The 12,366-nt window shown below is 40.5% G+C and overlaps 1 protein-coding gene and 1 pseudogene across 1 annotated transcript; both read right to left on the bottom strand.

Annotated features, from left to right (window-relative positions):
• Positions 1-5,528: 5,528 nt before the first annotated feature.
• Positions 5,529-9,056, bottom strand: Fabp7 (fatty acid binding protein 7, brain). The gene is made up of 4 exons (NM_021272.3): positions 8,898-9,056; positions 8,301-8,473; positions 7,613-7,714; positions 5,529-5,856 (listed from the first exon to the last, which is right to left on the bottom strand). Exons 1-4 carry the CDS (start codon positions 8,968-8,970, stop codon positions 5,806-5,808), a joined length of 399 nt encoding a protein of 132 aa, NP_067247.1. The 5' UTR covers positions 8,971-9,056; the 3' UTR covers positions 5,529-5,805.
• On the bottom strand, positions 10,976-11,693 carry Gm5777 (predicted gene 5777; annotated as a pseudogene).

Genomic DNA, 12,366 nt, shown 5'->3' with positions numbered 1-12,366 from the left:
ATGAGAATGCGCTCTCTTTATAATATAGCCAACAACTTTAATTTATAAAACGTAGGGTGTCTTTGGAGAAGAGCAAACCTTTGAGAGATGCTGACCTCATAAAAGATGTGAGCTGTGGCGTCTTGAGGAAGCCGTGCTGTGTTAAAAGGTCCTGACAAAATACTATGCTTTAGCTGAGTTCAAGGTACTTATTATGGGAAGATGGGTGTTTTAGGTGGACACCCACATTGTCTTGGGATACCATGGCCTCTTTAATACTCAAATGCCTTAATTTGTGTATCTAGCATACCATTTTCATGATTAAAAGAGTATCTCTGTCACTAAGCTTAAATGGTTTTTCAATATCCTCCAACTATAGAATTAAGAATACTACATTGAAACTTTATAGTTTACCTACTTAGATTTACATTCTTTGTAATAGGAACATATCTGGTAAGTGTATTGATTTATTATTTTCTTTGTTCTATAACTGTAAGTTTCTGTAACCTATTCCATGTTGAAACAGTCATTTAGAGAAACCAGGATCTGTGTTCTTAGCCTAGGATCACACATATTTGGCTTAGGATACATTATTTTTGTATTTTCTTTAGGTACTTTTACCATTATATTTTACAAATATATTTATTTTCCATCAGAGGAAAAAAACTTTGTTTTATATCTGCATGATTTAGACATTATATCTTGTGAATAAATTTTTTTTAATGGACACTAAGTTTCCTTTCAGATCCTGGTAGACTCCTCCAAGTTTTGCTACATCATTGGGGTGATTCAGAGCAGTTCAAGAACCATGCATGCTTCCCTGCAACAGACATGGTCACTTCTGCAATTTCTCAGTCTACAGTCTAAAGAGTACAGGGAAAGTAAAGCCGGGAAATGGTGGTGAGCTTGAAATGCAGAAATGGATCAGCAAGATAGCAAGAGCTTGAACATTTTAAAAGAAAGTGAACTAATGATCAGAATACCAGTTTTGCTCATTATAACTGTGATCCAACCAGAGATGATCATTCAGACACAGTTGAGAGCCGATTGCAAGCCAGCTGGCTGGAACTATGTTCAAGTGTTCGGGATGTAAGCTTATTCAGAGCAAGTCTTTTAAAGAGAAAAACCATATCCTGGTATCTCACTTTGCATTGGCAGAGGTAGGTTTGCACAAGCAAGCTGTTTAGCAGAAGCGATAAGTTAGCTGCAGCATCTTGGCCTTTGGTCCTACAATAGAGTCGGGTAAATTCCCAGTGGATTCTCCATTAAAGAGATCAAATTCTAGTTAAGCCTGAAATGGCCTCAGTAAGAATACAAGATAGAGGAACATCTGCAGTGTCTTGCCTTGTCAAACATTATTTTTCAACTTCTAAGACATGTTATAGGAAGTAAATTGGTTGTGAAATAACTTCAGTTAAGACAAAATATGAAGCACACACATTGTGAAACCTTTAAAATGCTTGAGAACATAAACTGATAATGTTTTAAGTGAGCAATGGAAGCCACAGCCTCCTTTCTACTCACTAAGAAGAAGCTCAAGGCTTCAGTGTTCCACACGCTGATATACCTGCAGTGTAAGCCTACTCCTGTAGGTCTTCAGCCCCCATGCATTTGTCTTTATCTGAACCAGGGAAAATGTGAGATAAAAGCCCCAAAAATAAATAAATAAATAAGTAAATAAATTTTGATGACTGTCAGTGGTTCATCTCTGTTGTAATGAACCATGAAACTAGTTTTATTGTTGTGAAGAGACATCGAGGCAATGGCAACACATATAACAGAAAACATTTCACTGGTGTTTGCTTATAGTTTCAGAAATTTAGTCCATTCTCATCAAGTGTGCATGTAGAAATGCTACCAAAGAAGTAGCTGAGAATTCTACATCTGTATCTGCGGGCAACATGAACAGAGAGAGCAGCTGGATCTGGCTTGGGCTTCTGAAACCTCAAAGCCCACCCACAATGACACACTTCATCCAACAAGACCACACCTTCTAATCCTTCCAAATAGTGCCACTTTATAAGCATTATGAATTTATGGGGGCTATTAATATTAAAACCACTATAGAAGGTAAAGTTTTCTTTTCTAGATTATAGTCCATCATTAAGAGAAGTCAGGTCAAGAACTCAAGATGGAGCTTGATGCAGAAACATAAAGAGTGATTCTGGCTCTTGCATACACTTACTCTTAGTGAGCTTTCTTATAGAGCTCAAGTCCACAGGCCCAGGGAATGGAGTCACCCATAGTGGGCTGCATCTTCCTTTATCACTTAACAACAAAGACCCCATATACATTAACATTGGCCAATCTGATTTGGGCAATCTCTCAATTAGGCTCTTCTTCTCAAGGGAACCTAAACAATGCTAAGTTGTCAGTTAATGCTAACCAGTACAGTGGTCTATGAGTGGATTTTATACAAAAACTTTTAGGTTAGTTTACAAATTTGAGAACTTTGAATTTCAAAAGTGTTGTTTCCTCAATCTCTTGGTCAATTTGTCCTTGGTCTTGGGAAATATCCCCTTTCCTTTAACAATGTGACAAGGGAGTGAGCTGATAGTTGTTATATCTACAGACTATTAAGTGAAATAGAATTTGGTTTTGTCACATGAAACTCAAGATAAACGAAGACCAAAGTGTGGTCACTTTGCCCCTTCTTAGAATTGAGAACAAAACACCCATGGAAGGAGTTACAGAGACAAAGTTTGAAGCTAGGATGAAAGGATGAACCATCCAGAGACTGCCCCACCTGGGGGTCCATCCCATAATCAGCCACCAAACGCAGACACTATTGCATATGCCCGCAAGATTTTGCTGAAGGGACCCTGATATAGCTGTCTGTTGTGAGGCCAAGCCAGTGCCTGGCAAACACAGAAGTGGATGCTTACAGTCAGCTATTGGATGGAACACAGGGCCTCCAGTGTAGGAGCTAGAGAAAGTACCCAAGGAGCTGAAGGGGTCTGCAACCCTATAGGTGGAACAACAATATGAACTAACCAGTACCCCCAGAGCTCGTGTCTCTAGCTGCATATGTATCAGAAGATGGCCTAGCCAGCCATCGTTGGGAAGAGAGGTCCCTTGGTCTTGCAAACTTTATATGCCTCAGTACAGGGGAACACCAGGGCCAAGAAGTGGGAGTGGTTGGGTAGGGGGGTGGGGGGATATGGGGGACTTTTGGGATAGCATTTGAGATGTAAATGAAGAAAATACCTAATTTAAAAAATTTAGTAAATTCAAAAAAAAAAAAAAGAATTTGGTTTTGTGATGGTTTGTATATGCTTGGCTCAGGGAGAGGCACTATTAGAAAGTGTGGCCTTGTTGGAGTAGGTGTGTCACTGTGGGTGTGTGTTTAAGACCTTCATCCTAGCTGCCTGGAAGCCAGTCTTCTCCTAGCTGCCTTCAGATGGAGGTGTAGAATTCTCAATTCCTCTTGCACCATGCCTGTCTGGATGCTACCATGTTCCCACCTTGATGATAATGGACTAAACCCCTGAACCTGTAAGCCAGCCCTAATTAAATGTTGTCCTTCTAAGAGTTGCCTTGGTCATGCTATCTGTTCACAGCAGTAAAACCCTAACTAAGACAGGTTTGAAGAAAAATGAGATCCAACTACCTTTAAAATTTAAGAAGTAGAAATATCTATTAATGTTTCTATAAATACACATGAGACCTGCCAGTGCAGCTTTTGATCTCTTATACCACTGTGGTGTTATTTCCTACCCCCACTCCCACACCTTTCCTTTCTTTAATGTTTTGGAAATTAAGGCTGTGTTTTCACCTACTCACAATGCACCCTTAAAGCAGCAGGCTAGAGTCAATGCTTTCAAAGCAAGAATCAGGAACTCTTGCCAGCAGGAGAGATGGTGACTGTTAGAGACACGGAATGAACACATTATCAACTCTCTGCGTTGTATTTTTAAAGAAAGTAGACCTTCTAGGCCCAGAAACCTTATCTAGGTAATTTACTTTGACACTAAGAATTGTACATCCACATGTCTAATTTTGTATTTCTTTGTTATATATTAAAATTCATGGGAGTGGCTAGAGAGGCAGCTCAGTGCCGAGGAACACTTATTCTCCTCCAGAGTACCAGAATTTGGTTCTCCACACAACCAACTCTGGTTCTTCAAATCACCTATAACTCCAGCTGCAGATAACCTGACACCTTCTTCTGACCTCCTCAGACATTCACATGAAAATATGTACACACACACACACACACACACACACACACACACACACAATTCTAAAACATTTAAAAGTGCACATTGAGTATCTATCTCTAGTATAGAAATCAAAATTCAAAATGCTCCAATATCCTAAACTGTCATGACAGCACCAAGGGGAAATTCCTGCTCTGACCTCAATATGGCAGATTCTAGTGCAAGTGCATTGAGTTATTTTACAAAATTACCCTCAAGTATGGGACAAAGATACTTGTGAAACATAAAGCAGTTTTATGTTTGGATCATATTTCTAAGATATCTTGTTATGTACATGCATATCCTAAAATCTAATACACTTTTTGTCCCAAGTACTATGGGTAAGGAATATTAAACATGTCCTATAACAATCAGGTAATGGTATTGTTGTAGTGAACTATATAAATTAAAGGAGATTTCCTTACATTTTATATTTTTACCTTGAATTCCCATATAAAAACTTAATGAAATTACAAGGTTGCAGTTTTCTTTTAGAAGAAGAAAACTGAGCTGAAATGCAGATTTCCAAGAGAACGTTAAGAGAAACCCTGAAGTTTGCCATTCTCAGTATTATTTCCCAGTCACAAGAACGTAGCCATACTACTTTGATCCTTGGTTTACTCCATCAGTAGATAAATAATAGCATCCCCTGCCTTGCTTTAGATTAGAGGCTGAGAAAATGACTCGAGAGTATTTTACAAGTTAGAAATTTCAGTCGTGTATGTGTGTGTGTGTGTGTGTACGTACATAGAAGATACAAACCAGCTACATAAATATATTTGTTTTAGTTTTGTCAGCTCTGTTCTAATTACCTGTTCTTCCTACCCCCTGAAAAAAGTGGAATTGGAACATTTTCATGGATTCTCTGTATAGGCTTCATTGTACCATTCTTGACTTTGTAAAGTTCAGTGTAGTGCAGTGTTTGGAGACTCGTGCTAAGAGTGGAGGATAAAATTGACTTCTTTTCTCAAATTGTCTTTGCTATAAAACTTTGATAAATGGCACTGTGATTCCATGGCACTTGATTATATTTACCTGTGGTCACATGTTGAAGCCTGTTTTTTTTTCCTTTATACTGTTTTTAATAGCAAAAGATCATTTTTGTAGTCTTACTATAACCAACTTCCTTAGGTCCTGACCAGATGAACTTACTAATTCCAGGTTCTTCATCATAGTCTCAAATATGTGGCATCTCCATATTTTTCTGGGTCATCAAGCTATCTTATGAATGAGTATCTTATACAAGATACAAGACTTTTTTCCAGCCTTACTTTATGCTATAAGAAAGGCTACTGTATGGAAAATTCAAGATAGATTGACGGTATTAAAAATGACAACCAGCTATCATATGTGTGTGTATTTTTTATTTCAATTTGGTTTGCATTCCAAAGAAAGTCATAAGTATATTCCCATTTCTATAAAAAGTATTGTAAAATTATTTAAAAAAAATGGAAAACAGTAAATTTGCATATCAAAATCCCATGAATTGCTTGGAGTAACACATCTTAGAATTATAATTTTCTACCTCCACACCGAAGACAAACTTATAATTAGTGACCAGTGCTTCATTAGCTGGCTAACTCTGGGACTCCAGGAAACCAAGTTGTCAAAAGTCCTGTCATCTCTTCTATGCCTTTTCATAACAGCGAACAGCAACGATATCCCCAAAGGTAAGAGTCTGAAATAGTCCAAAGATAATTGAATCGTTTTACCTAAGACCATTCACTGCTGAAATTTTAAACATTGTCATTTATATGACTTAAATATTAGACCAAAGAATGAGGACATAGGCAAGCATTAAATGTTGCATATATTCATTGTTTCCTAACCAAACAAAAAGATGCTCATGTTTAATAAGTGAAAAGCATGCTCATCTTATTCAAATTTATGAAGATGAAAAGGAAGTAGAAACTGAATTGGAAACTATGGTTTAAAAATTCCTTTCCTGTAAAATTGCTAAGGGAACCAGAAGAAATTGGATCCAAGAAAAACGCATCATGTCACTGTGGCCTCAATTGTCTGCTTTGAAAGGGATTTCGATTTTTCATAGATTTTCATAACAGTTTTCTATCCACAATCCTGATGGGTTTCTTTAGAAAATACAAGCCTTTGAGCTCATGGTATCAGGAGTGACTTATTTTAAGCTCAGCAAGGACATGCCAGTACGGTGTTCTCTCTACTTTGACTGTCATGTTTAGCTCATGTGAACATAATCTAGATGCTTAGGTGGCAGGGGCACTGAATTTTGATGCTCTTACTCTGAAAGTGAAGAATTACTACAAAAAAAAAGTATTAAGGTTTATACCCAAGACGTTCCAAGCATTGGTAAACCCTCAGAATTCAGTATGCCTTTCTGTAATCTGAGTTCTTGCAGAACTCAGTCTTGCCTGACCACAGTCAGGATTTCTAAAGATGAGCTTGCTCTAGCTTTGTATAAACAAGAAAGGAATCAAGGCTACTCATAAAAAGATAACTTTAGGATAATTGTTAGAAATGAACTCTTTTCTTTGTTGATTATTCAAGAAAAATCTCTGCTCCCTGCTCTCCAACATTCTACATGTGAGAAGAAGTGTATTTAAGTACAGAATAGTTCTGACTGTGATAGTAAAGAAGTGAGCAATCTATTCTGTACCAGCAGCCAGAAAGGCACTAGAAAGGCAGCTAGAAAATCTTAGCAGGAGTTTGTAAGGGAACCCCAGACATCCTCAAGAGTAATAATCAAACTTACCCATATCACTATCATCTAAATATTTCTATTTTTAAAATTGTCTCTACAGGTCTAGATCAAGGCCTAACTTCTATCATGAGGGAAATTATTTATAAAATTATTTTCTATCTTAGGATATTTATATGCCTAGCTGTCACTGGACATATCTTGAAAACTTAGCTGATTCATTAAATATGAAAACAACTGTAAGGGAGTAACATCAAACAGATCTAGTAAAAATTAAAGCTTCACCTTTTGTTAAAATTATTTGCACTGAGCTCTTATAAACTAAAATTTAAAATGTTTAAAATGCCTTAATTACAGTCTCTAATAGGTAACTACTCTGATATTTCGTTACTTTATGTTTTCCTATGAGTTATCTTCAAATATTTTCCTAATGAGTAGCTTACATTTAAGTTCCAGTTGAAGGCTGGACATTCACAGCAATCCCATGACCACGGTTCTTGACACACACTTTTGGGGTAAATTGATGTATAATTTTAAAACTCTACAGGTGCCAACCTGAGGCAACAACTAGTTCTGAGTTTTTCCTTCCTCCTGTTTTACATATTAAGGGACTTTGAACGGCAGGAGAAACTGAGATGAAAATAAGGGGTTGGGGGAGAGCAAAAGTGGGGGCTAAGGAAGAAGAGTCCAGAGGGGAGTGCAAAAGAATGATGCTTAGAAGGGAAGCAGGGACAGAAAAGGCAGACTCCTTAGGACTTACCACGACCATCTTGCCATCCTTAATTTCTCTGGTACAATTTGTTTCTTTGCCATCCCACTTCTGCACATGAATGAGCTTGTCTCCATCCAACCGAACCACAGACTGAGAGCAACAACCAATCAAAGGGGGTTAACAGGCAGAAGTCCACTTTTCACAGAAGTCAAACGACAGCATTATCAGAGAGGGCCATAACTGAGTACATCACTCATAATTATTCCAGCAGCACTTCATCCTCTGTTACTTTCAAGAATCTCTGTTTTCTAAAATGTGGCCATTTATGATTCAGCTGCCATGTATACAGCCAGTTGCAAAAAACCAGCATAGATCAGAAATAAAAATACAGAACTAGTCACTCTTCTTGCTTAAGCAAAGCTTTGCTGTGCGACGGACTAATTGGTCAAGCTGAGATGATCAGAGAGAAGGAACAAGGTGTGGTCTTTCTTTCAAATAAACATGGTTCAATACTCTCTGGGTAAAAGTTGCTATAAAATGTGAAAAAGGATAAATAGCCTGCAAGTTTGGCTCTGGAAATTACTCAGTGTCTGGGATACAACCAGTAAACCCTAGAATGTTAGCTCTGGCTCCTTCTTCCTGAAGGGGGATTCTGAAAGCTTGTTCCCCTTCTCCATGTCTGTGGAGAGATTGGGAATCCTCTGTCCCATCCTCACCGGATAAAGCTGCCTCTTACCTTACAGTTTCTGTCATCTATGCTGGTTTCTTCAAACTCTTCTCCCAGCTGGAAATTGATCTCTGTGTTCTTGAATGTGCATTGTGTCCGGATCACCACTTTGCCACCTTCCTGACTGATAATCACAGTTGGTTTGGTCACGTTTCCCACTTGCCTAGTGGCAAAGCCCACGCCTGAAACAGCAAAGGGAGCCAGCGCAGTTAACAGCAACTTCCAAAATAGTTCAGAAATCTGCTTGTCACTCTAAGAATCCAGAATTGGATTCTAAAGTGTAGATTTCGTCCAAACCTGATTAATGGTTACTCCACTAGCCATGGACAAGGTAAGCACAAATAAGGACCTTCTCACTCCCTTCTCCAAAAGTTACAGAAGCTTCACATTATCCACAGGATATCAAATGGTCCCTTTATTTGATTCTTCGCAAGAAGGCAGGAAAATACCACAGTAAGAATTATTTGAGTGGGCTATGCACAGTCTTAGTATAATTGACACAATGTGCTCAGCCTGTCTTTCAGAAACCTGGTAAGTAAAATCGGGGGTTTCTAAGGATCAAAATACAGAGTTAAGAAGAAAACAGTACGTCTTATTTTTACCTACCCAGAGCTTTCATGTACTCATCAAAATTCTGACTGTCTGTCAGCTTCCAGGTTGCGCAGAAAGCATCTACCATCCTTAACCGCCTAGTCAGCTGAAAATAGGCAGGAACTGGAGGAACTCGGGTCTTACCCACCACCGTAATTCACAAAAACCCTTTGCACCTCAGCAGAAGCTGCTGCCTTCTTATTTAGAGAAGAAGCGGGCAAAAAGCCAATCATTTGAATGACTAACTTGTCTCTTTCCAGCAGGCTGCCGTGGGGGAGGGGCTGGGCAGATGGCTCCAATCCTCCTTGTGATTTGCTCAGGCCACTGGGTTAGCGGAGTAGGTCAAGATCCTCCCAGTTCACACATCACAATCCTGATCCCCCCCCCCCCCATGCTCTAAAGGAAGTCAGCGGGGCCTGGGAACAGAAAACTGTAGAAAAGAGAGGGTTTTTCAGGTTCAGCAGGGGATAAGAAAAAAAAAGGCAACTGCAGCCTCAAACTGGGAGGAAAGAAAAGGGAAGGATAATAGGGCATTGAGATTGATTTCCTTAAGGAGAGCATGGTGTTGGTTACAAATGAAGGCCTCCTTAAAGAAAAACCCACGGAAATGCCAGATTTTTCAGACATAGGCGTCTGAAGGGTGTGTTTTAGTTTTCTTTTATATTTAAACAGAGAGCCAAATGCAGACTAGAATATGCCAAACTAGGAAAAGATACAGAGTGTGAGTGAAAATATATTTCCTAGATGAACCCTGTCCCTACTCAGAGCATCAATGTGACAGACAGTGTAGCTAGGGAGCCAACTCTCAACACAAACACAGTGTGTTTCTCAGAATGTACGAACCAGACCAGAATGGGAAAGGAACCTTACAGAGTGCCCTTAAAATTCATTAATGAGTTAGAGAAACAAAGAGGAGATTTTTTTCCTTCACCTCCTCGAGGGGGCTACAGGATCAATGTGGAAAAGCTGAACAGGCAACCAGTTAGTAAGATCTTAAAGGATATTTTGGTTTCCTAAGGTCACATCTACCTAAATATGAGGCTTGCATAACCAGGGAGACAGGAACTAGAGGGGTGATGCGAATAGAACTTGCCTATACTGTGTGCCAGCTCAGTGTACAAGTATGAGAGAATAGCTGGAAGGTTCTAATAGAGGCGTTAGAGGGGTCTGTGAACTTCCTCTTCACCTTGAGATTCCTCCCCCCCCCCCCCCCCCGGCTTTATAGATCCAATAAAGTGGCACTTTCCCAGGCTCAGAGAGAAAGAGACCCTGGAGTCTGACAAGGCAACCCCTGCTCTTCTGCCAGCGCAGCTTGAGCCTCAGCTCACAACGCATGCATCCCACTCTGCAGCTCCCACGGAAGACAAGGGCTCAGTACGCTTTAGCCTAGTGCTGTGCTAGCTGGATGGCAGCATACCTGTTTATCGTAAACACCAGAACTGTCCCCATACGTGTGTGCCTTCAAGTCTGAACTACATATGCGACTAGTTCCACCACCTTGTGGAATCTACCACAAACCTGCCGTCCGTTTCTAATGGTTTACTCTCACAAATGACAGTTGCTGTAAAGACTTAGCTCATTTTGCTTCCCCAGTATTTAGCAGTCATCCTCCCAACCCCCAGCACACAAGCCTCCTAAATGTGAGCAACTTCTGGCTTTGCCTGATTCTTTAGCAGCAGCTACCACACTGTTCTCAAAGGATCTCTTGGAAACCAGCAACCTTTCAAACACAAATTTGCATTCCCCTCACTACTAAGGACACTGAACATTTTTTTAATGTGATTTTCTGGGTTTTGAATACCGTTCATGCAGTGACTATGTAAATATTTTCCTACTTTAAAGTTGGGGTTTTTTTTTCCCTTTCTGCTGTGCTATATACATATTCTTTGTATATTTTAGATAAGCTACTTGGTGGATATGTGTTTTTGCAAAAAAATCCTTTTTATTTTTTTTTTCTTTTCTTGGTTAAAACAAAAATTTCACGAATATATCAAACTTTATTTTGTATACATCTTAAGAACATATAAATTGAATTTAGTTAATGGTACCTCTGTATAGTTGTTTTAAATTCTAAATCTGATCTTGACTTTTTTTTCTTATTTAGTTTTTATTCATAATCATAAGCTTAACTTTGCAATCCAGCTAGACTTGAAGGGGAATGAGGAAAATATGGAACCCAAAGAACTTCAGTGAGAGCAGAGATTACAGGACATTGAGAGCAGATGGGGTAGGGGTGTTCTTATGAGCTACAGAAAGAATGGTTTGATGGGTAAAATGCCCGAAAGTCAAAAGAAATTAGACTTGTCCACAGTCACAAATGGTGATCTTCTTGCTGGTCTTGCCATTCTTGGACCCAAAACGCTCCATGGCTTCGACAATGTTCATTGCCTTCTTTCACCTTTCCAAAGACCAAATGCTTGCCATCGAGCCATTCAGTCTTGGCAGTGCAGATAAAAAACTGGGACCCATTTGTGTTTGGTCCAGCATTTGCCATGGACAAGATGCCAGGACCTGTATGCTTCAGGATGAAATTGTCATCCTCAGATTTCTCTCCGTAGATGGACCTGCCATCAGTGCCATTACGGCGTGTGAAGTCACCACCCTGGCACATGAATCCTGGGACAATTCTGTGAAAGGAGGAACCCTTATAGCCAAATCCTTTCTCTTCAGTGCTCAGAGCATGAAAGTTTTCTGCTGTCTTTGGAACTTTGTCTGCAAACAGCTCAAAGGAGACGTGGCCCAAGGAAGAACGCGGTGGGGTTGATCATTGCTTCAGCAAGCGGCAAAAAGCAACAGTGGTGTCTGCAAAGCCTGATCTTTGCAGGGCTGTGGATGTGGGGGAAAGAGGGGAGTGGGAGAGAACCCGTGTCCCGCCAGAGATCCAGTGCTCTGGGCGGGTGGTCGGAGGAGGACTGTTCACGCTTTCCACACGGCCCCCGGTGGGTGTCTGCTGTAGGAAGCCACTAACCCCACACAGCGGGTGGTAGACAAGGGGCAGCCCCAGGTACCAGATTCTCGGCCTCCGACATCCCAGGCTGGATACAGCAAAGGAACAGAGAACAGAATAGGGGCCCGGGGTGGCACTTGGCCCCAGGGATGAAAGGAGGAGAGGGCTGGGGGAGAGGGCACTGGATGGTTCCCACTCGGGCGAGAGTCCTTGGTCAGGTCTGTGGCTGGAGCACAGGATGGCCTTCTGGTGGGAGGTTAGACTCGGCTCCTTAGGAGAAAGCCTAAGCATGGCAGTTCAAGCATGGCAGGCCTTCATGATCAGAGACAGTTTATGGTTTTAGAGCTTTATTGTAGAAAGGCAGGGAGAAAGGAAAGAAGGTAGAAAGAGAGAGAAACCAGCCATGGCCATGTGGAGAGATGGGGGAAGGGAGAGAGAGAGAGAGAGAGGAGGAGGAGGCTAGAGAGTAAGAAACCTGAGGGCTAAAGAGCGAGGAGGGGCCAAGCAGCCCCTCTTATAGTGAGCTATAGTCAGGTG

The sequence above is a fragment of the Mus musculus genome, chromosome 10 (genome assembly GCF_000001635.26).
Source record: "Mus musculus strain C57BL/6J chromosome 10, GRCm38.p6 C57BL/6J".
Lineage (NCBI taxonomy): Eukaryota > Metazoa > Chordata > Mammalia > Rodentia > Muridae > Mus > Mus musculus.
Note: the sequence above shows the minus strand (reverse complement) of the source record. Positions and strands in the feature narration are given on the sequence as shown.

Bases quoted from the DNA above. Each gene is read 5' to 3' on its own strand.
- Fabp7 (NM_021272.3), bottom strand. From the start codon at position 8,970: ATGGTAGATGCTTTCTGCGCAACCTGGAAGCTGACAGACAGTCAGAAT. The intron at 8,474-8,897 runs GTAGGTAAAAAT...TTGCTGTTTCAG, and splicing joins TGAGTACATGAAAGCTCTGG to GCGTGGGCTTTGCCACTAGG. The intron at 5,857-7,612 runs GTAAGTCCTAAG...GGACTATTTCAG, and splicing joins AGGATGGCAAGATGGTCGTG to ACTCTTACCTTTGGGGATAT.